This window comes from Haliotis cracherodii, unplaced genomic scaffold (assembly GCF_022045235.1).
Source record: "Haliotis cracherodii isolate W230 unplaced genomic scaffold, xgHalCrac1.p SCAF_3, whole genome shotgun sequence".
In the NCBI taxonomy this organism is placed as follows: Eukaryota; Metazoa; Mollusca; class Gastropoda; order Lepetellida; family Haliotidae; genus Haliotis; species Haliotis cracherodii.
The window spans coordinates 63,551,984-63,577,117 of NW_027266286.1; the positions used below are offsets into that span (position 1 = coordinate 63,551,984).

The following is a 25,134-nucleotide window of genomic DNA, read 5'->3' on the forward strand; positions in this document are numbered from 1 at the left end:
AAACCGCTGCCGCTACTATAAATATCCTATATGTTTTCTTACATAAAACAAAACGTGCGACCCCATGTTAGTGTCTAATCAAAGTATAACATTGAAACTATTTCGAAGAATGTTCCACTGCATGAGACAATCACACAATCTGCTAAAATGAGAATATATTCACTTTGCTGTGACGCAAGATCCCTGCTGCCCTCTGCTCTGTCTTGTTGACGCTGCGGAGAAAGTATGTACAGTTAGATATGCAAAGAACTTGAAACTCTACTTGTTACATGTAACAAAATATCTGTTTAAGTTTGTTTGTTATATTGTAATATTCCAGCTATTCCGCGATCTTTATTTAATCTTGACAAACCAGTGACGGAAAGGATGAGCAACCTATCAAACCTTCGGGTCAGGATGACACCGGTTTATTAGTTTGTTGGTTAACTCCGCACTGAAAGTTTCTGATTGGGTGGCTTCCGATTATATATCTCCAGGACAAAGTTCTTCACAATTACACTCAGGAGCTCTCGGTCGCTGTTTGATATCATTTTGTTTGTTTGTTTGTTATTTAACCCACATTTAGCAGTTTTCCAGGTATATCTGTAAATACTCGAGTCGACCAGACAATCCAGAGTCTGACAACATCAGCATCCATCTGCGCAATTTGGTTGATGACATGCATTAACCAAGCCAGCGAAAGCCTAGTCACTCGACGCCGTCAGTCGCCTCTCACGACAAGCTTGGGTTGCTGAAGACGAATTCTAACCCGGATTCTTAGCTGATAGACAACAATCAGCCGAACCACAGAGAGTGACAACCCCGTTAAATATAGTAGCCCCTCACGACAAGCAATAGAATGACTTTTGTTATGATCGTATTCTTCATAGAATTCCAGATTTATGAAATGTCAAAGAAAAAGAAATTCTACCGATTTTCTTCTTGGTTGACTTGACAGCTGGGACCGACTTGACAGGAAACGTCTCCTGTAGTTGGCAAACCCAGTGCGAACCTAATAAATTAAATTGATTGCTTTAAGTAAAGGTCACATCATTTCGTACAAGTCAACGGTCAAAACTTGAAAATACAGTAAAAGATTTTATACAATTGTGAAATGACTGAGGCAGTGACTGTAGATTTAAATAGCTTTCAATGATGCCTTCAGTTGTCTTACATTTACATCTGATGCCTCGACGAGGAAAGTGTGATCGTACCTTTCGCTTCATCACACACTGAGTGATGAAGATGAACAAACCCTGTAGAGAGTTGATAATGGCGAAAATATACTCCATAACACGTTCTTTATCTTCTACGGATATGACACCAAATATCCAGGACACCCCGAGCACCGGTATGAGAATACAGATACCTCGGAGAGACCTCCTGTAGTAATAAAAGACAATACATGGACAATCAGGACTCCCGAACTGGAATGACAATACACAAAATCTACGCAAACCATTTCCGTAAGCATAATAAATGTCTGCTAAAAGCATAGTCCATTTTACCATTCCGACTATGTGAGTATGAATCACTATCAAATGATGATCCTACAAGGTGTTTTCACAAATTTATCTGAAGACCTGGAGACATCACAGGTTTTCAGTGATCCCTTCATATATGCTTCGTAACAATTTTGCCTTTTACCGCCAATGGAACCTGTCTCGGCAAATAATAGAGACTGGTTATTCTCTTATGTTGACGTTTCAGTAAGACAGTTAGATGTCAGGCATTGTCAGCCGAAAAACTATAATCGCTTCTCTTAGTGAAAAATTATCAACCCATACTCTCAACATACTGCATAATTATCCTCATAATTAGACATGATAACGATTCATATTAATAAACTAAGGTGCTGCACTTCGATCTGCAGAGCTGCGTTCCAAAGACTCGCCAGAAATCTGTGATCATGTGTTCGAATCCCTAATCAGGTGTGTCAGCGCCTTACCCATACTCGTGGGTTGCACCCAGAGGTAAAAGTCGAGAATGTGGATCGCTTCTGGCTTTCCCCCTACATTATACAGATATAAACTGTGACATGACTAGAACACTGTTTCTTTGGGGCTTTAAACCAAACTCAATAACTCACTTAAATAACTTACTTAATCTTGTTTTTGACATCCACGTTTTGTAGAGCGCGGGTAGACAGCATTGTATGTATCAGTTTTCCCATTATGATGAAGTTAACCTGCAAAAGTAATTCTGAGTACTAGAAGAACGGATTAATGATACTATATAAAGTGTGGGGCGATAGAAACTGTACCGCTCAGTTGATGTTATCATGATCATATGTTTGATTTGCAATTGAAAATATATAAATTTAGCGATATTATATAAAAAAAATGAACTGTACTGGCGCTTAGTCAGCACTCAAAGAGTTTTATTTTTAAGATTTAATTTGATTCAAAACTTTTAAAATGTTTAAAATGTTTTTGCATAATACACAACTGCTGATGGGAATCTTAGACATCTTATTTTTGAAAATTAATACATTTGCTTCTTTCGGCACAATTTACATTTCGGGCACGGTAGAGCTCATGTGGTTGTAAATGCATGTTTTATGCCGTTCGAAGTTGATATAAATTACATGTATGTTAGTAACACAATGAAATGATATAACCACTGCAGCGACCTCGTACTGCTGTTTGTCTCACAGCGTCCTGCTGGTTCTCCCACAGTGACTACAACTACTCTGCCTCATCTTCTGCATCTTCCACAACAACTTCTTCAGCTACGACTATATTTTTTGTTAATTTTTATGCTTGTTTGTTGTTTCACTCGAAAATGTTCCAACTTGCGGAGGGCGGTTTGTACATAATCGAGCCTTCACAATCGACAATCCAGCGATTGACATCATGATACACAAGATTCGATTCGGATACGATGACATGCATCAACCAAGTCAGCTAGTCTGACCATCCGATCCTGTCAGTCGCCTCTTACGACAACCCTGGGTTTCTGAAGATCAATTCTAAACCGCATCTTCACGTTTTACTACATGTGCTTCAGTCACTACCATTTCAACTACTACTACTACTACTACAGCTACCATTGACCTACCACTGACAACCTGCACGACAACCAGTACTCACAATGACTATGAGGAGAACTGGACCAATGAACGCCCATCTCAAGTTACCCTCCATTGACAACCAGCAACTGTTCAAGGATAGATCATTGAATAAGCCTATGGACTCGTGAACACACATATAATGAACTCTGGTGTGTCAATTGAGTCTTACCAGGACAATCTGTTCCACAGTAGGTGGGAGGTACATTATTTCAACGACGGTGTTCCATGAGCTAAAGTAATTAACAACTTGACAAGCAATGAATTGTATGTTCTTGAAACAGAATTTATTTCAAGATAACGTAAACATTTAATATGAAACTTCAACACAAACACAGTCACATCCGATGCTATTTAACATGGAGATATATTCTTAGCCGAGTTACTAATAATGAATTGGTGAGTGTTATGGATTTGGTCTGCTTCGGCCGCGATGAGATCGCGGTTAAAGCTTTTTTTAAACTAAGGCCTATGCTTACATAAGGCGGTAAAAACCTCGAGGATATTCAACTTACATCTATTTTGTTCAATTCTTTTCAGTTTAAGGATTTTGACAATGTAGACAATACTCACTGTTCCGGTGTTCCATAACCATCTAACTGTGTAGCAGCCATGGACACGCTGACTATTACCACAGCCATAACTGCAAAATAGGAATGAGGATGGAATAACATAATTTTGATGTGAAATAACAGGAATAGTGTACAATGAAATGAGCATAACCCTGAAGCGGAATAGAGTGTTTTGGATTCAGCCAACAAATAACTATGGTCTCGGTCACCTGTTAGATAAGGTTTATCACCCGCCTCGATAACGACCCAGAACATCAATTACTTGTGTTTCGTCGCATAAATGGCGAGTACGTCGTATGCAGATAGGGGGATATCTGACACAAGACATACACCTGACTGAAGTATACACCTGGGGTTTGTGTACTGGTGACGTAAGTACAAACGCTGGTAACCAGAGTTGGCTACAGGCAATCAATCCAAGGCTTCAAAAGTTCTCTCCCGAACAGGGATAATCAAACCAACAAATAATGAGTTACTAGTTGCTGATTGGTCTATGCGACTTCAGCTTCTGTACGCCATTGATAGTGCGGTGTACGTTTACAATGGATATGTCGATGCGGTGCTGACAGCGTAGACTGAGACCCTTTTGAATGGTGATATAGACGGTGTGGACAGAGAATGTGACATGCACATGTCATATTTAATCCCTCGTTACCGTCCACAGCAGGTGATTGTGCTCCAGGTGAATTTATTTTCAATGTAACGACGAGCTCACATTCAATATATACCCTCCAAAGAAAGTGAGTGAGTGAGTGAGTATGGCTTTACGCCGCTTTTAGCAATATTCCAGCAATATCACGGCGGGGGACACCAGAAATGGGCTTCACACATTGTACCCATGTCGGGAATCGAACCCGGGTTTTCGGCGTGACGAGCGAACGCTTTAACCACTAGGCTACCCGACCGCCCCCAAAGAAAGTAGGGGATCAAGAAGTATACTGAACCACAAAAGAAACGTCACCATGGATAGATATATGAGAAACTTTATTTGTCCAAACACTGGAAACATACTTTGAGACATATTAAAAAGATGAAACTTGGCAAAAACTGATCTTCAAGGTTGAAATTAAAGTGTCAAATGTTCTTAAAGGGAAACACAACACTAGTCTCTGAGAAAATGGCACCACAAGTCAGTATCTCGTGTGTCCGCCATGTGCATTGATGACTGTCGTACAACGTCGATACATGGAATGGGTGAGGCGGTTGATGAAGGCCATAGGTTAGTGACAGTGGAGGTGTCTGCTCGTCAACAGTCGAAGGCACGGTGTCCGCACTGTATCGCTGGTGACGTCGCGCTGGTCTTTCTGTGCGTGGTCGGTCATCTGTAGTGCTGGTGGTCTGGTACCGTTGCTGGAGCCTGTAATATGGTCCTAACGTGGACTTGCAATTCATTGGCTACTTGCCGAGCGGTATGTCCAACTTGCAATCATCCAAGGACTTGGTGTCGCTGATTTCATGTCAATCTTGGCATGTGGTAGCAATTCAATAACGAATGAATGTTATCTGGGTGGAGTTTTTTGGGGCAAGAAATGGGGGAACGCGTGCGCATTTTAATTTCCACGGAACTCACGTGCATTGGGTTACCAAGGCCGTTGCCATGATGCGTTTGGCCGATCGGTTTTCTTGTCATCTGCTTTGTTTTTTATCATCAAATTTCATTTTTCCGGACAAGGTAATGTTACATCTTAGACTCTTTGACAAAAATTACCCAGATATTTAAATGACAACATTTCATGCAATGTTACTTGGGGTGACGTTTCTTTTGCGGTTCAGTATATCAACTAACGGGCAAAAGAAACGCCACCAAGCAAGTTTCTGGTCTAAAACAAAACAGAAACAAAATTTAGTAACAGTTGATGTTTTATTATAAAAAAAACACAATTATTTAAAAACGGTATTTGAAAATGAAAAGATAAAAATAGATGTACTTCTGCAGACATGTTTATCATGATGTGTGCTCTGAGCAGGATTCAATCACACCCGAAGAATCAACCTTGATCTATTTTAAAGTCCCATGCTAATCACAGTATCGGGTGTGATCCCCTCAACAACGATGCAGGCCCTAACACGACGTCGAACTGAGTACACGAGTCTCCTGACATCATGATAAGGGATCCTACGCTATTCTTCCTGCAGGGCAGTTGCCAAGGCATCCCTCGTTAATGGCGGCTGTTGACGTTTCCAAATCATGCGTCCAAGTTGGTCCCAGAGGTGCACTAGGGGCGACAGGTCCGGCGATCTGGCTGGCTACTGTAATATGGTCACGTTGTTGGCGTTCAGAAAGTCGCTAGTGACTCGAGTTGTGTGAGGAGTGGCGTTGTCCCGTTGAAACTGCGTCCGTGGATGTCGTTGCAGGAAAGGCAGTACCGCAGGCAAACCATCAATGTATGGACGTGCGGTGAGATTTACGTCGACGATGACCAGATTTGTCCTCTGGTCCCCGCACATGCCACCCCAGACCATGACACTACCAACTTCATAATGCTCCACGTCTTGGACGCAACACCATGTGATTCACAACGTCGTCGGTAGATTCGAACCCACCCATCAGACTTGAAGAGCTGTCACCTTCTCTCTCGTCGCTGAAGAGCACTCTTCGCCAATTTCTCTGCTGCCACGGCTGTACATTTCAGGCCAATCTCAGTCTGTGACGTCGGTGTAGAAACGTTAACGTCATGCCTTGAAAGGCACGGCGACCATACAGGCGGAGTCGTCTAGCAACGGTCCTTCGGCTGACTGGATTTCCAAGGTTGTTTGCGGATGATGACGTCACAGTTAGGAATCTGGAACTTATCGGTCTTTGCGTGGGGTCGTGACCTTGGGTCTTCAACTCCTCGGCCTGTCTGCAGTACTGCCAGTGACGTGTGACAAGTCTGGCGATGGTGCACTTGAAGCAGCCCATGATCCTGGCAACGTGATCCTGCATCGCTCCCATTTGCAACATACCGTTGGCTCTCTCCCTTTGCTCTGCAGTTCGTCGAGGCATGTTCGTTGTTTTAAACGGTTTCATGTGATGTGAGAGTCATTCTTGATTTCGACACTCTGAATATAGTTTATTTTCACAATAACACGAAAACCCTCTATTCTGGCTTTAAGGCAGTATTTGTGATCTTATTTGGCGTGCGTCATCTACAACATGACGGACGTCAAAGTAGTATCGGTATTCCTCAAACTGGTAGACCTTAGCGAGAGGTAGCCAAAATGTTGAATGTGTCTCAGTCTGTGAGTTCAGACTTTGGAACTTGTTTCTGCAGACAAATGTTAATCATCGCCCCCGCACTTGGCGCCCCACGTCAACAACACAAGTCCAGGATCGATTAATCAGATACCAGGCTTCAAAAAACCGAATCCAACCAGTCAATCAAATTGCTGTTCACCTGCGCCAGGCCACAGGAGTTCAAGTTTCAGCATGCTCGGCGACCACGTGTCGTACCACCGTTAACAAATCTACACATTTTAAGCAGACACCCATGGAAATGGGGAAATGCCCGGTATTATCGAGTGATTTTTTTTCAGATGAGTCCAGATGCATTCTTGACTTTCTGAATACATGTGGACGTGTCTGGTGGCGTCCTAGCAAACGACATGCGAACATCAACGTAGGCAACGTGACAGATTTAGAGTTGGGTCAGCAATGATATGGGTCGGGATCACTATGACGCCACTGCATATTGTCCATGGAATGGCCTACGTGTTAATGCTCATGCCCACCATACATACATCGTAACTGACTGCACCACGCTGCAAAGCATCACCGGAATGGCCAGCCATGCGTCCTGTCCTTCCCCCAGTGGAACACGTCTTGGGCATGATTGGGAGATGTGTACGTCGACGTCAAAGGCCACACGCTACGTTACCTAGAACTGGGCCAAATGATGCAAAAGAAGTGGACAAGACTTCCGCAATTTGTCATTGGGAAAATAATTCGGACCATACCATGACGTCCTCGGTCCTGGGCTGCCCTCTCTAGTTGTTTCTAGGTGTGTCCCATCTTCTTGCTGTCTGCCTCGAGGTCCCGTCGCGAGGTGTTTCTTGACCGTCCTCTTTTTCGTTTTCCCTGGTGGTTCCATTACAGCGCCTGTCTGGTGATGTTACTGACTGGCTTCCTCAAGGTGTGCCCAATCCATCCCCATCTTCTGCGCCGGATCTCATCTTCGGTTGGCAGTTGGTTGGTACGCTGCCACAGGTCTGAGTTGCTGATGGTGTTGGGCCAGTGGATCTGGAGAATTCTTCTCAGGCAGCTGTTGATGAAAGTCTGAACTTTCCTGGTGGTGGTCTTTGTTGTCCTCCATGTCTCGGCTCCATTCAGTAGCACTGACTTGGCGTTGGAGTTGAACAGCCTGATCTTCGTGTGAGTCGATACCACCTTGGAGCTCCATATGTTCTTCAGCTGCAAGTATGCTATCCTTGCCTTGCCGATTCTTGCTCTGACGTCTGCGTCTGTGCCTCCCTGCTTGTCAATTATGCTGCCCAGATATGTAAAGGCCTGTCGGCGGCCTATGCCTCGGGAGGAGCGATGGGCATAACTGAACTGACTGATACCATGACGTATAAATGAATGTGTGACCAATCCAGGGGGCATGGCCCATCGTTGATCAACTTATCTCAACGTTCATTATTGACAACACACCCCTGTCATCTCTTTCTTGGTTGTTTGCACCCTCACACAACACCGCTAGCAAGTTGTGTTGATTGTCGTGTTACACACAGACCTTCATTTGTCTTATCTATCCATTGCCATTACCTGCCACCTCTTTATATTTCTGTAATTAAACGATATGTTCTAATATCTCCTTGTTAGAGTATTTATATCAATTTACAAAATAATTATGCAATTGAAATTTACTGTTGCCACTTTCTTATTATTATGAACATGGCCATCTATCCATACTCATTATCACCCATACTTTGCATATTAGTATAATTTATCATATTGTTCATCCCAGAATGTGGTTGTGCGCCACTGTATATCTAGCAACTACATTACAGCAGGGGTCTTTACTCAACTAACGCTCAATTGTGTGAATTATGGGTGCCACCTGTAGCGCCAGACATGCCTATCCTTTTCGCAAACACCTGGTGTCAATTTGAACGATTAATGTTTCCGGGTCAAAACGTTTCCGGAAGAAAGAATATTCATATGGGAATTTTTTTTAGTAAGATACTGGCTGTGGAAATAATATGCTTGGCTAGGATATTACTTCATTTTGAAAGATTCTCCAGGGGGGAATAGATATCTTACTACATCTTCATTTAACTCTCAGTGATCTATGCATATAATTGTCACCGTTATTTTTTCCTTTCACGCCCAGTGGTATCTGTTTCGGTGGAAAATTGAGTCTCGTTTATTCCCTGGCGTTGATGTTTTATATTTACACACCGTATCCACCTTGGCAATCAGACCTGGTCAACGCTTTCACCTACAGGCTACTTCACGCACCAACGTCTTTGGTGGCTTTATCCTTGAAGGGGGTTAAAGTACAGTAAAATTATTGTCGCCTTGAGAGGATATCGTCCATATCAATTAAAGAATACTTACTTCTACTTCGATTTAAAACGTAGCATATTTGTAATTTTAATTGTGGCGAAAATTTGATACAACCGCCAGCGACAGAAGGGATGATATAAATCCTGCTGGGGTCCATGCAGGTAGCAAAGGTACTGTAAGTCCCCATGGTCCCCAGTGTGGTGATCTACCTTCGGTGGCTGGTGATTTATAGCCCGTTTTTATCATGTTATTGTAATGTATAGTTCCCTTTTTATGATTCCATACTAGTTTGATATCTTTTTCTGTGATACATCTAGTGTTTTTACTGTCCTTCGTTGGCAGGTTTTTATTATCAGTTTTATAGTATTTATTATATCAAACCATTGATAATCACGATATGGCTGAAATATTGCCGATGTGACTTAAAATTTTAACTCACTCACTCACTCACTTACCCCAGGCTCCGACCAAGAGGGGTTTCAGCTTAGATCTGACTGTGAACACGAGCACAATTGACCACAATGCCTCCAGACCAGAAGCCAGCATCATGAAGAAGCTCGCTATGTAGAAGAAGTGGAGTGCCACAGCAATGGACGTACACACAGCCTGATAATGTAAGGATGAAATATTGCCATCCAACACAACAGTTAATTTTCATACGAAAATGTGATATTAAAACTATACATGTCTGAGAAAACCATATATGTGGTGTACTTTATGGACAGGAAGTTAAGTTCAGGTGAGATGACAATTATAATTTTGGATGAATGCAAAGAATGAAAACTGAAGCTGTATAATATTAATGTTATAAACAAAAACAAATGAACTTACTTTATATTTTGTCTGTTCCACCCCAAACATAAACAGGAGCATGGCAATAGAAAGGCACACACAGATATGAACCACGAGAACAGATTGGTCGGATTTCACGTATCTGGAAATGAAGAAAGAAATGGTTACACTGAAACAGCCGAGCACATTACAACATAGCCACACGACCACACCGTGACGATTCAAGAACGAAAGAAGAAACGTATAGGATAATAATGAACTGTTGCTTTAATGAGTGAGTAAGTTGGGTTTAACACCAAAATTTCTGCTAGATCAAGGGATGTCAGCTTAATGTGGGAGGAAAGCCAACCACAATCTATATATGCATACCTAAGCTTAGATGTTCATTGGTATCATTGCATGATTGCAATTGATCTGCATAGTGTGATAGTACTGCTTCACTTTCCAACTTGTACCAAAGGTACCAACTGTATTTTGTACAGGCTCACCAAACGAATCTTTTGATATAATAATTACCTGAGCTTATACAATAAATAGAAAAATAGATCAATGATGATCGTGAGATATATTGAGTGCCCTGGTATCAGTGAGTTATAATTTTGAGTCACATCGGCATATTTAAATTATACTTCCTGATCAGCCCAGGAGTTCAAACTGAACGAAATTACAGAAATTCGTGAATATCTAATGTCATAGCTATTTGTCATCATGGTGTAGTTGGAATCGTACAATGGACTCTGCTTTAATAGATATTTATAATGATATAGATATTTTTTATGCTTTTATTGACAGAGTGTAAATTTCATGAGTGAAACATTTTCTATTTTCTAAATGATCAAACTGAAAATCTCACTGTCCATGAGTCGGACTGAAATTTCACTGTCCATGAGTAGGGCTGAAACGAGTTCCGGCATAAAGTGAGTGAGTGAGTTTGGTTTTACGCCGCTTTTAGCAATATTCCAGCGATATCACGGCGGGGGACTCCAGAAATGGGCTACACACATTGTACCCATGTCGGGAATCGAACCCGGGTCTTCGGCGTGACGAGCGAACGCTTTAACCACTAGGCAACCCGACCGCCCCTCCGGCATAAAGCATTATGTGACTCGAGGTTAATTTACCCCAGTAAAAAAATCGATATTTTTTTATCTATTTTTTTCCAGATAAACACAGTACCTCATCACTCCATGTAAACAACTTATAAAAATGTATAGTGTCTTACGAACATCTTCACTTGAGATATATCCTTAATCATAAGACATTGATACCTATAAGGGTTAAACGCATCATAAAAAACAAACCATGTTTATCTGTGTGATATTAGGTTTTGAGCCGTAGAATTTTGCAAGCCATATCATTCCAGGCATATTGACACAACTCTGCAGTGCAAAATGCGGCCCCATAACAATAATACTGCAATAATACTGGTTTAGATATTTTGACGAGAAGTTACAGCTATGTTAGCAACACTAAACATATACAAACGTGCACAAATACCTATGTCGTAAAACTACTTAGACATATATTTTGATGGTACAAGCTTACCTCCACACCGTGGCGTATAGAATCACAGTCAAAACCAGGCAGGCCACGGAAATACTGCATCCAACTTTTGTTATTATCGTTAAGGGAAGCGGCGTCGGCTTCACTCCTGTTCTCCTCTGTAGACCAAGTGCATTTACATTGTTAAATGAATCCAATAACAATAAATAACATCACTAGCATTGGTCCAACCCTTTTTTCTGTTTTAAAAGCGTTTTGTATTCTGCATATTGCTACTTCATGTGGGTGTAGGACATTCGATTGTTTTGTGATCACTCTTAACTCGCTACGCCACTTGTGGATGCTGTGGATGTTGATACTACATCTTCTTCATGCCACGTAAGGGGGCACGGGTGGCCCAGTCGTCTAAGGCGTCGCGATTCGCTGTGCAGAGTTGCGTCCCTTGGGCACACCAGAAACCAATGATTGTGGGTTGGAATCCCGGTTCACCCCGATAATGTTTCTATGTTTGTCAGCACTATACCAGTGCTCGTGGGTTTCACCGAAGTGGTAAACGTCTGAGACCTGCATCACTTCGGGCTTTCCTCCCACATTAAGCTGACACGCCGCGATATAACTGTAATAATGTTAAAAGCGGCGTTAAACTCAACTCACTCACTCACCTTGCATTCAGCTCTGATGCATCCCTCGCTCGTATATCTTCACGGTATTCTGTAGGGTTACACCATAGCATATATTCTTACCGGACTCATCAGTATGGCGAATGTAGTAAGATGATTACAGGAACATTCAGTGTAGTTTCTATCTCGTATACTGGCATGGCATCCACCAGTTTGCCAGTTACTGGAAATAAAAGCGAAAAAAACATTTACACACTCAAAAGAAATCTCTTCGTTTGTCGATTGTACGATTCCGACTACACAATGAGCATGTGTTTGTGAGGCACTGTCAAATAGTGATGATACCATGTGTTCGCCAAAAGGTGAGCGTATCCTGCCCCAACGTTTGTACTCTTCACAAACACATGCACAGGCAAGTCAATTAACCACCTGAAAAAAACACGGGATCATATGGCACAACCCAAAATAGGGAATTGCATCGGACATCATTCTTGCCACTGATGCGTCAAATTTGGAAAAATCTTCAACATGTCTATCATAAAATCTTTTGAAAGCTTTACTGAAGCCTTGAATGTTTTAACCTTGATCAGCTTCTGAGCAGGATTCGTGGGGCGCTCTTTGAAACCTTGAAAGATGAAGCTCGATTGAACCTCAAAAGTTGTGAAATGTAGACACCAAAGGCTGGAACTGCTGGAATATTGCTCCACACAAAGGAAAAGTTGATTATTTGAAAGTTTCATTCATATATTATAGTCTTGTCGAGAGTGTTTTGTCACTCTGAATCTTTATGCATAGATCTAAATATGAAACAGATGAGGCGGTCTCACTGGTTTCCCATATTTCTAGTTCAGGTGGGTAAATCAATGGAAGGGAATTGGCTATTAGACGGTCATTGAACGATATCAGATCACTGATATACCTGAACCTTAAGTAAAACTTCTTGGCCAATTACCTTGTTTTGCCTTTACCCATCCGAGAACATATTCCGATTCATATGCATAAAGAAACAGATCAGCAAAAAGGGGAGCACAATTGGTGCAAATATGGCAAATTTGACAAATTGACCTGAACCTCGGAAGATAGAAAGCACAACTATTCGCTTTGTTGGCATATTAATAGTACTACAACACTAGTTGAATTGAATTGATACATTCTCCTTATGTAACTGCTTCGCCTATTCACTTTACACTTGTCCGTGTGTCATACAGGATTTGTTCACACCAATGATGCATGGTGACACGAAATTGTCATCCTTGAAAGAGATTAGTCTCACAGGGTGAGTATGGTTTAACGCCACTTTGAACATTATTTTAAATAGATCTTAACGTGTCAGTTACAAATGTGAGGAAAGCCTCAAAAGATGCAGGTTTCACTATACAAGCGTCATTATCAGATTGGATTTGATGTTCGGTGTTACCGAAGGGACGCAACTATGCACAGCAAATTGCTGAGCGATTGACCGTTCTTCGTCCTCCTACCATTGGTCTTCCTATTGCCTTGACGGTTTAGATTAAAGCCAGTTTCATTATAATGATATATGCCTACCTCTCCGATATGTTGAGGAAGACGCACTGCCCCCGTGCAGAATCCAGTGATTGCTGGAACATCACAACGTAATTAATTGATCACCAAATCAATAACACTGCGCGATTCAACAACTTGAATAGAATTAGGTCGATAATTTCAATTATAAATACATCCAATGTGCTATTTATCGTAGGATGGATGACAAGAATTATTACAGATACAAATCTTATGACCTTATATATACATGTACGTGTCAGTAGAACAATTACACTTACTATTTTGCTTTATTCTTTATTGCAAAAAAGAATTTGCACTATTCGTAATCTGGCTAGTAATAGATGAATGATATATTGGTGCATTTAATGGTTGACTAAACATCTCACATTTGTATGAGTGAAGTTCATTTTTAATGGCGGATAGAGCTCTTTTTCTGGAGGAGGAAACATGTTGAAAGCAAAAACATCCCCGCTGACCACCAGGTTTGACGAACTGTTCTGGCTGGAAAAAGAAAATGTGAAAGAGTCAGCTACTTTGAATTTCATTTTCACTTGCCCCATATATTTTGTTTTTGAACGGTAAAACTCTTTGGCTTCTGACTCATTTACATCACTGAAGTGTTCTGGAGATCAAATGTTCATTTTGTGGTATAGAAGGAAGGGCCAATGGTATCTAGTTTCCAAACAAACACTTCTGTCAGAGCCATTTAAATCACTGAAGTGTTCTGGAGATAAATGTTCATTTTGTGGTATATAGGGAAGGGCCAATGGTATCTAGTTTCCAAACAAACACTTCTGTCAAAGCCATTTAAATCACTGAAGTGTTCTGGAGATAAAATGTTCATTTTGTGGTATATAGGGAAGGGCTAATGGTATCTGGTTTCCAAACAAACACTTCTGTCGTCTGTTCATAGTGGTTAAGCATGATTTAGGTTCAGTTGACACAGATGTGTTCTGATGACAAGTGACGCTGAAGAGGGGGCCTACCCAAGTCCGTCTTCTGATGGTTCCTTGAGCCCTGTCCCTTCGGGGAGTAGAGATGATATGTTCTTGTAATAGATCGCACTGAACCGTACCGACTCATTAGCTGAAAGAGAAATTTTGATGAAACCGAGTAACATTGGAATACCATTACATAATATGAAGGTCGAATGAAGAAAAGGCCCGTTTAATATTATCGCACATATTGTATCAGAACAAATATTCTCCAGCCAAAATCACCAAAGACTTGTTGAGTTTAGACGCAGCGCAGACGTCATGTATACGTACATGATTGATTATTCCCTGAATTTATAGCATATATACATAACTATCATCCAGCGTAAGAAGCTAGATTCAAATTCGACGTTGCGATATAGTTCCAGGTCGCTCATACAGTTTGAACAATACCTGTCTTCAATGTTTCACTTGAAAGTCTCAGAGAACTGGCGATCTTCAAAGTGTCCTTCGGGGCTTTCTGCTCTGGAAACACGATGTCTTGTATGATGTTCGGGCTCGTCTTGCCGACCTGAAGGTCTTTGGAAGAAATGTTAGCAATTATTCATTAATTTTAAAAATGTACATGTTCAAATACAAGTCATTGCAAAAATGTGAGATCCTGCTTTTTATTCATTAGCGTCCTAGGAGCCGTGCCAATTTACACTTGTCAACACAAAGTATGTGATCTAGACTACCAGTTGTCGGACTTTCATTTTGTGGAAGCCTCGGTGGCTGAGTGGGTTAGATTGCTGACTTTATGTGCTGCCGATTAGGTGCCTAACTCTGGCTGTGTGGGTTCGAATCCCGGATGGGACTCAACCCCAAAAAGGTACGATAATTTGTACTTTACTTAGAAAGCGGTCTTCCAAATATAACATTTGTTACATCCCTGAAGAGATATGTGGAAAACCCAGATCTGACGGTTACCTCACCAACCTAGTCACGAGCACCAGAACAGATTAATGTCACTTATAATATTAGGTCAGTATTACGGAGCTGTCAGTTGTGGTGATATTATAGTCGATTCTGTGATGGCCTTGTTAACAAGCAGAGAATGGCTGTACCTATGTTGGGAGACGTGATAGTTTCCACTTCTCCGTCGTCGAGGCTGTTGGCAGCCACCTCCGTGACGTTATCCACCAGCCCCAACACCGTGGTTGGCGTGGTCGATGATTCCTGGATTGACCAAAACAGCTCTGTTAAAATATCAGTCAGTAACAGTTCAGTTTGTAACAAATAGGCCCTAACTCACCGTTCAGTCTTTATGAAGATTACAGCAGTTGGTTTAATCAGATATTGTAACATAAAAGTAACAGTTTAACCAGATGTAAAACTTTCAAAATAACAAAAGATATTTACCAAAAGTATGATGATAATTTAAACGTTCTTCTGGTGTAATTCGGGGCGAAGGAAATGATTTTCTTTCCGTTCACTATTATGATAATCAAACCAACACACACCGTGCCCTTGAGTGAGTGAGTTTGGTTTTATGCGGCTTTGAACAATATTTCAGTTATATCACGTCGTGTCTGCTTGATGTAGGAGGAAAGCCCGAAGTTAAGCAGATATCAGACGCTAACCACTTTGATGAAACATAATCGGGGCAAATTGGGATACGAATCGACAGTCTTAGGTTTTGGGATATCTAAGAGATGTCACTCAATGAATTACATGGCCTTGATTGACTGGGTCACCTGTTGCTATAGGTGTATGAGAACGTTTAACATCGCCGCTGTACTTGAGGTGTTTGATGTGCATGTCTTACAAAGTTGATACGTCAATGAATTCTACGAAAATTTATCAGAATAATATTATTGTCGTTTACTTGTATACATACGAAACTAGCAGGGCCCCAGAACAGAAATCTGCTACAATAATCCATTTCTGTGGATATTTGACGGTCTTCACGAAACAACTATGAAACAAGTCAGTGTCACACCAACCTTTAAATTTTCCCATTTGTCGACAGTCTTTGAATCGAGAATGTTACTAGCGCTTGTAAGAAAGCCCTAAAACAAAGACAAAAATAAGCAAATTTGAAAACAGAAATAACAGAAAATAATGAACACGAACTTTAAAGACAGGAACCATAGTGGTATAGATTGTATGTTACCATGGTACAGGGTATTATGACACCAATAGAAAAACAATGTATCACACATCTCGTCTTGGTTTCAAATTAAATTAACCTGTGGGATTATCTAATCCATGGAAATGAAACAGGGACGTGCTACCTTAGTATACTGGTCTAGGGTTATATTACCCATCACACAGAAACAACTTATCATCATCGTGGGGTGTAAAATATGAAACACATTATACAGTGATAATGATAAAAATGTCATATAAAAATACTGCAGTGTGTTGATACAGTTACAGTGAGTGAGTTTGGTTTTACGCCGCTTTTAGCAATATTCCAGCAATATCACGGCGGGGGACACCAGAAGTGGGCTTCTCATTGTACACATGTCGGGATTCGAACTCGGGTCTTCGGCGTGACGAGCGAACGCTTTAACCACTAGGCTACCCGACCGCCCCTAATACAGTTACAGGGTAGAGCTACCATGTATTACAACTGAAAGGACTTTGTTGTGAAACCTTGGTGAACTGTTTCGTCTCATTCTTATCCTGTGTGATGTTGCTCTCCTTAGAAATGTTCAACAGTCGATCCAGTGACTGCGACACAAGACCAATCTCCTTGCTTCCGAGGTCCTTCGGCTTCGTGTTCGCCGAGAGAGTCTCCGCAACGGTGGAGATGTTTGCCACCTGGACTCCGTCCTCAATCCACGCAATCTGAGGCACATTCCGTCAACAGTCATATTAAATCAGATTCAAATAATAGCATCATAAATGAAAACAAAGTATACACTTGAAATTGCATTTGACCCAAACATTACAAACGTTATCAAAATGTTAGTAGGCCGAAAACAGATTTTGAAACACGGCAATGTTAAGGCCCAAAACACAACTATGGTACTCGTATCGAATAAGTCACAATCGAATAATCATTTGTTTCATTTGTAGCTACATCACACATTGGTGTATACTTTCGTTTTGCCAAATGTATGTACCATTACAGCAACACACGTAACGCCGATTTTCGGAATAATTTAGATGACGCAAAGTATGTATTGTAAGTACCCTCAGTTCTCTGATTACAGTGTCACTTGATGATAGGTATATCGTATATAGTTTTGCTTTTATCAACGTTGCAGCAATAACACAGCGGGGAATACCAGAAATGGGCTTCACACATAATTGTATTCCTGTTGGGAATCGGACCCCGGTCTTCGGCGCGATGAGCGAGTGCTTCAATCACTCGGCTGCCCGACCGCCCCGAGCTTTTCAAGGATGAAGTTATCGGGTTGCCTTATGAATGCAAGTTTTCTCTTTAAAGAAACCCGTATGTGGTGCAAGTGGGCAGTTGCGGGGATTAACCAACACTTGGGATACACTGCGGACAATTGTATGTACTTTCTGCATCCATTCATTTATTTGACGTGATTTCTAGACATTGTATGACTGACTAGCCTTGTGTATTCATGTACTTACATCAGCAAGGACCTTTTCTATCTTCGGACTGACACACTGGCTCTTATTGACTTCCATCCACGACCCATCATCACTGCAGGTTCGACTCATTGCGCCTGTGAAACGAACATGTAGATTAACATTGCGGTTTATACTCCCCAGGGAGTTCGGAATGAAAATCTAGGGCACAGTGATCCATTGACCAGGATAATAATAGTGTAGCGCTTTGTCCATGCCCCCGTGTGCTGTGGACATTTTAGCAGAGCAAAATGAATAGCCTTATCATTATTATATACAGATTAAAATAAATAAATGCTGCGAAGAAGGCTTGGGTGATCCTGGCACAGTCAGGCTGGTTAGGCTCATCATTAGCTCGGACTCTGAACACGCAGCCCAGACAGCGAATGGGACTTTTCCAATGGAGCGCTGCCTGGCCGAACCCACAAAGAACTTTTCGGAGAATGTGAAGACTCCCCAACTCTGCAGCCTTCTGAATTACCCTGTTTGTCAGAAGGACTGTATTCCTGGCAACAAACGCGGCTACTCTCCTGATTTCGTCAACAGATTGGAATATACCAAACCTAAGGTACCGCGAACAATGAGGAATCGGACAACTTAGTACTTGACTTTTTCTCATGATCGGAGGGGTGCATACTGACGGCCATGAGTGACGTTATCCGTCTTACTGCTCATACCGCGTTGGACTCTCCACACAAAACAATTTCTCCATATCTGTGGATCATCAAGACGATAATAACAATGCAAACTAGCTAACATCAAAGAATATTTAATTACACTCTAACACGTAAGTGAATTCGACCGAAACTCAATAGCATATCAATGAATTACAATCAGGAAAGTAGTCACTCATGATCTGACCTTTGATCATCACCGTGGAATAGCTAATCATGCACCTGAAAGCCAATCTCACACGTTTGTTACCAGTTACCTCAAGCAGATTTCGCACTCAAATATTTTGTTATACCATTTCACAGACATCGATATTAGCAAAACCAAAAAGCAAGACGACCATCACACAAAACGTTCGAAAAGTGCTTCCTTAAAAAGGATGTGAGTTCACAGAACGTGGACTAATTAAAGAATCAAGGGGACGTTATGTTTGTTTGTTTGTTGTTTAACGCCGCACTCAGCAATATTCCAGCTATATGACGGCGGTCTGTAAATAATCGAGTCTGGACCAGACAATCCAATGATTGATATCATGAGCATCGATCCACGCAATTGAGATACGATGACATGTATCAACCAAGTCAGCGAGCCTGACGACCCGATCCCGTTATTCGCCTCTTACGACAAGCATAGTCACCTTTTACGGTAAGCATGGGTTGCTGAAGACCTATTCTACCCCTTAACTTATATATGGCAGGTCTAACTAGTTGTGGGGACGGGTTTCTTTCTAACAGTGTCCAGACTATCGGGATGTCACAATAGAAGTTCTCACACCCACCAGTTTGTTCATCAGGACACGGAGCCTCTATGGTGAGGCCAGCTTGGGCTGTCTGCCACGGCTCTTCCTTGCCACACCGGATGATATCCTCTGGAAACAAAGTGTAATTGATATGTTTATGAACAACTTCGTAACTAATTAGCTAAATAATAAAAGTGTAACGTAATAACCCAGCCGATTTTGTTATTCATATCAACAGACGTCGTTTTTCTTTCTTAACCAATATATATTGTCAACGCAAAAGAATAGCAAGTTCACATAATCCGCCGAAACAGTTTACATTTAGTGTAAAGGACAAAATAGCTGTGCAATTATATGAATGGACCACCAGTGATGACACCAGGTGTTCGTGAAAAGGGTAAACGTGCCCTGCCCTACAGGTAGCACCCACTATTCACACAATTTGTAGGTGAGGTGAAATGGGGTTTAACGTCGCGTCCAAGATTATTGCACTTATATAGCGACGTGCATGTACGTGTGTGTGTTTGTGTGGCTGCTTGTACTAGTCCGGACTGATGCCGATTTATAGTGCTAGCTCACTGAGATACCATGCCGCAGTTAAACATGAATACCCCACTCAGACACAGTATACTGACTCCGAGCCGACCAGTCTTTGTTTTAGCCCCTTAATATCGAGCGCCAGACAGGGTAACAACAAGTACCATCTTTTAACGTCTTTTGGTATGACGAGGCCGGGGATCGAACCCCATACCTTCCGCTCTCCGGGCGGACGCTCTACCATTAGACAACGGAGGTGGTCACACAATTTGTATAAAAAGTAAGTATTTAATGCCCGACGCAGCACAGAAGTGCTCCTGATCATGCGAAGGTGGCATGTAAACACTAATTATAAAGTTAATGATGAGTATTAACACATCGAGGTAATATTTATCATCCCCAAAGAAACAATCCAACAATCTATTCCGTTCAGCTTGCGATCACGTCCCTGTTACTTCATTCATCTTATAACATCGGGTCCAAAATTCGCCGTAAGTTTTATGTATTAATCAATAAATGTCTCCACACACATTACACCTACTTCAGCACCTACTTCAGCACCTTCTCCAGCACCTACTTCAGCACCTACTTCAGCACCTTCTTCAGCACCTACTTCAGCACCTACTTCAGCACCTACTTCAGCACCTACTTCAGCACCTGCTTCAGCACCTACTTCAGCACCTACTTCAGCACCTACTTCAGCACCTTCTTCAGCACCGTTGTCATTCATGGTCGTTCATGTCAGTTTCAAACCCTACCACCAATACCAGCTGCTGTGCAGCTGTTGTTAATATTACACTCGAACATAATACTCACGTTTTATGATGGAAACGCTTGTAATGCCACTTTCGTCCCCCTCTCCAACTCCGTTCTTTCCCCTACACGTGTAATTTCCGTTCGATCCGATATTGCCCGTAACGACAATGGTGCTGGACGTTGATTGTTCTAGAAAAGAGTGAGTGAGTGTTTGTATATTCCAGATTTACCAGGGCTGTGTACAACCTCATCTGGACCAGGCAAACAATGCGAGTGAGCCGAAACGCAATCAGCCAAGTTGCCAAGCCTGACCACCCGAGGCAAATTGTAGAACAAGCTTGTGCTTTGAACGTAGATTACGTATACTCCACGGCGAAGATCTAGCAAAATGACTGTTCTAGTCCCATTCTACTCAATGCTAGGGCACACATAATCGCCTGAACAATAACTGAGTACAAAATAACTGATGTATTAATTGAAACACGGATCAGAATTACGTTCAAACCAAATCATGAATTATACTTATCATGTGCTAACTGACCCATTGTTGCTGTGGGAGATATTTGACTGATTCCGGAAATAAAAGTTTGAAACTTTGCTTACCTGTTTGTATAGGATTGCCATTTTTATAAAACGTTATGTTGGTGTCGTCTGTTCTTGACTCTGTCACGTTGCACGTTAACGGCATTATGCTACCAGACGTTATGTAGACGTTCTTCAGAGGCAGAAGCCTCACAACGGGACGGGCAACAACCGTTACCCTAATCGTCTTGTTCTCAGACCGGCCTCTTTCGTCTTTGATGATACACGTAAAAGGTCCTGCAATAAACAGTTAACCTCACATTAGACAGAAGCTGTGTGCAAATGTCTGAGGTAGTAATGATGGTGTTATAGGTTTAGAGTAACGTGGGCCAGCAGAAGGTCTACTTGAGCCCAACAAATTGAATTTACAAAATAGGAATAACAAGGTATTATCTAAAAACCAAACCAAAACAACAACAACAACAACAAAACAAACCAAAAAAAACCAACCCGAAATCGTTCAGATGACATAATGGAGACCTCAGTATAAATACATATTTCGATCGGGAGTGCCAACATCCCACAACTGGTTCAAACCTATTAAAATAGATTTCAAAATCTGATAGAATATCTGATACATCGTATTCAGGATTTTGTACGATAATCCAGACTTGGCCAAATAATCTGCGATCTCATTCCCTTGTATTCCAGCATGTGCTGGAACCGAAACAATATCGCCTTTATTATTGCAGGTAATAGTTTGTGATTACAAAAGCATCCCTGGATCCATTTGTTTAAACTTCTACAGTTTTATTTGTGGCCACGAAATCTGTAAAGATCATTGCTTCAAGTCATGTTCATCTACAGGGCTTGAAAGTGGATAATAGTTCAGGTGCAAAAGATAATCAGGAAATCTAAACAGATTAGAAATGGAAAAATCAGGAATCCAAAAATCACCAGCAGTACGGTAATTGGATGACTCTATTAATGCATCAGTTCATATGCGACAGAAAGTCTTGAGGTATTGCTTTTGCTTCATATTGCTGTCATATTTACAATTAAAATCGTGTTCAGAACTTAAATTAGACTTAAGCAGAAACCACAGGGATGTGCGAATCAGACCAGAAGGATCAACTGGGTAGCAATTGTAAAAACTGTGTTGAGCAGTTAATCTCTGTATGTTTAACCCAAAGGGGATTTGGCCGTGAGACCATTCACACATGACGTACTTCACACAACCTTCTAAAATACGAGAACCCGTACTTTACTCAGAAAGTGTTATATCAAATATAACATTTGTTACATTTTACCACTTTCTAAATGGCATTGTGTGTTCATGATTTCCAATGATCACTTCTGCTATGTCATTTATTTGTGTTTTGACATTTTCATTTGACATATCAACAGCATCATTTACAAGATCAGATGTGTTCAAAGAATAAACAAGAAAAGAGTGCCCAATTGTCTTCTTGAATTTCCAACGACGGACATTATCAAAAGAAGCAACAAGTGATCGGACCTGAATTTCAGTGAAAACTGGGGAATGCTCACTATCTGAGGCATCTTCTTCTTCCAATACATCCCAGTTACGTTTACTGGCTATTGATTAAGATATATCTGTGAGATCTAAAGGCGAACAGGTCCATTTGTCAAGATTCGAGCTGTTCATTTTACCATCATTTGAAATGATAAGATCTGCTTCTTCCAAATTGTGCTCAGCAGTTTGACCATTGTAATCCGCTGTGCTACCTCCGTACGACACATTGTGGCTGTTTAAGTCTCCACATTAAATATATATGAGTCTTCACTGGGATCAGCCAATTTCAAATACTCATCTGCGTTTGGTTTACCTGTATTATAACTCTTAACAATAGTAATGGTTTTGTCTTCCACATAATGTTTTTTTACTGTAAAAGCCTCATACACTGCTTTTGGTAAATTGTGAACCATATGATAAATCAGAATAAATATATAAATGTAGCACAACCACATCTCCAATTTTATTTGGTATTCGGATTGCTTGATATTCTGTCCTGTCGAAGAAACTGATATCCATTAATTTTAAAATGACACTCAGGGCAAAGTAAAACTTCCTGCGCAAAACCTATGGTAGTGGCGAGAGAAAAAGGTTTAAATTATTTCCATTAGTAATAAGACTTTCGGCATTAGGTTGCAACAAAAAAAAACAAGACATCCATTATTCAGCCGGAACATATAGCACCAACGGACCATCGATTTGGAGATGTTTTGTTTCCTTTGAGACAAGGCGACTGATCTGATTTTCTTTGGTAGTTGCACTAAAACATATGACAGTCACTTCAAACAAGAATGTTAGAAAGGTTAAAGGGGAAATACCAAGGATGGGACGCGGTACATTTAGAGTGTTGACTTGAGCAGTAACAGGTGGACACAGTGCGGAATTCTGAGTAACCATAGCGAAGGATGACGTTGGATTGTATTAACCATACAAGCTGCAGCTTAAGAGATTTTATTCTGCACGCGTACCTTTTGCACAAATTTTGCCTGCTTGTTCTTTCACACCCCTTGCAGATAGTACGGTGGTTACCTCAGCAATTACAACATGCGTCGGGTAGCCTAGTGGTTAAAGCGTTCGCTCGTCGTGCCGAAGACCCGGGTTTGATTCCTGACATGGGTACAATGTGTGAAGCCCATTTCTGGTGTCCCCCGCCGTGATATTGCTGGAATATTGCTAAAAGCGGCGTAAAACCATACTCTCTCACTCACTCCTTAGATTTACTAAGACCATTAATCTTTTTTGTTTATGTCTCAAGCTAAAGCAATTGGACTCTAGCTGGGCAAACGTATCTCGAGTCAACAGAAATAAATAGGACAAATGTGATTGGTAAGACAAAGGACACGTCATTCGCAACTCAAACGTTTAGATACCATCGATTCTTAACCAGGCCATCCGATGACTGATGCGATGACTGTGTGATCCATTGCGACCATCTGATCCTCATTTTAGTCGAATGTCACTGTATGGTTCTAAAATGAAAGTATCTTGTTTCCTTCTACAGCCTAAACGTTTGACGTAAGTGAAGAAAGTATTCCGACAACTTTATGAGCTTTGCACCTGACTGTACTCATATTTTGGGAATAAGTACAAATCTGGGTCATTATAAATCAAAAGTTTGATTGTATACGCACCGAGATAAATATCATATCGGTTGCTGGTGTATGATAGGAATTTGCATTTTCATATCTGAATACAATTTCACATTTGACATGACTGCGACACCAAGAGTGTATATCATATCATGGTCAACACAATTATATACTAACCTGTATCTCTGAACAAGATGTTACTGGCCGTCAGAGTTCCACGGTAAACACCAGTAGAAGGACTCGTGAGGTTTGTCTGTAGGCGAGAGTAGGCCAAGGGTACTACGAGTGCATTGTTGGACGTCATCCGCCATTCCATGGTGACGTCACCAACAGGTTGGACAAAGGTGCCAGTACACGTCAACTGCACGTGTGTGTTGTTCCTTGTGTACTCAGGTGTATTTGCATGTACACCAGGACTTGAATACACCATGCTTGATATGAGGGCGAGGCCAACTGAAATATGATACAGGTAGGTCATTTTCCCCCTCTTAGGCTGCTCTTATTGTCTTTGTTTAACTTTGCAGTCAGCAAAATTCCAACATTTTCATAAATGTCTGTAAAAACCTAAGGCTTGGCAAAAAAGACCAGACTGCAGACATGTTTAGCAAGGTTTAGTTTCTGTACTAATCTGCCGCGTAAAAGAAATGACACATCCATGTTTGATGGATGCTTAACTGAAACAAATTAAGAAATAGTAATTCGATGCTA

At 41.3% G+C, this 25,134-nt stretch overlaps 1 protein-coding gene across 1 annotated transcript in view; it reads right to left on the reverse strand.

Annotated features, from left to right (window-relative positions):
* Positions 1–25,134, reverse strand: part of LOC139475601 (uncharacterized) — a 69,204-nt gene that overhangs the window by 5,733 nt on the left and 38,337 nt on the right. Inside the window, exons 13-34 of the mRNA XM_071258790.1 lie at positions 24,604–24,879; positions 21,382–21,597; positions 20,839–20,967; positions 19,525–19,614; positions 18,078–18,172; positions 17,124–17,318; positions 16,469–16,534; positions 15,590–15,701; positions 14,937–15,062; positions 14,535–14,634; positions 13,935–14,049; positions 13,570–13,622; positions 12,148–12,247; positions 11,447–11,562; positions 9,941–10,043; positions 9,565–9,715; positions 3,623–3,692; positions 3,072–3,138; positions 2,082–2,167; positions 1,194–1,362; positions 911–991; positions 164–212 (exon numbers count right to left, since the gene is read on the reverse strand). Coding sequence (XP_071114891.1) covers positions 164–212; positions 911–991; positions 1,194–1,362; positions 2,082–2,167; positions 3,072–3,138; positions 3,623–3,692; positions 9,565–9,715; positions 9,941–10,043; positions 11,447–11,562; positions 12,148–12,247; positions 13,570–13,622; positions 13,935–14,049; positions 14,535–14,634; positions 14,937–15,062; positions 15,590–15,701; positions 16,469–16,534; positions 17,124–17,318; positions 18,078–18,172; positions 19,525–19,614; positions 20,839–20,967; positions 21,382–21,597; positions 24,604–24,879 — 2,565 coding nt within the window. The remainder of the gene's footprint in view (positions 1–163; positions 213–910; positions 992–1,193; positions 1,363–2,081; positions 2,168–3,071; positions 3,139–3,622; positions 3,693–9,564; positions 9,716–9,940; positions 10,044–11,446; positions 11,563–12,147; positions 12,248–13,569; positions 13,623–13,934; positions 14,050–14,534; positions 14,635–14,936; positions 15,063–15,589; positions 15,702–16,468; positions 16,535–17,123; positions 17,319–18,077; positions 18,173–19,524; positions 19,615–20,838; positions 20,968–21,381; positions 21,598–24,603; positions 24,880–25,134) is intronic.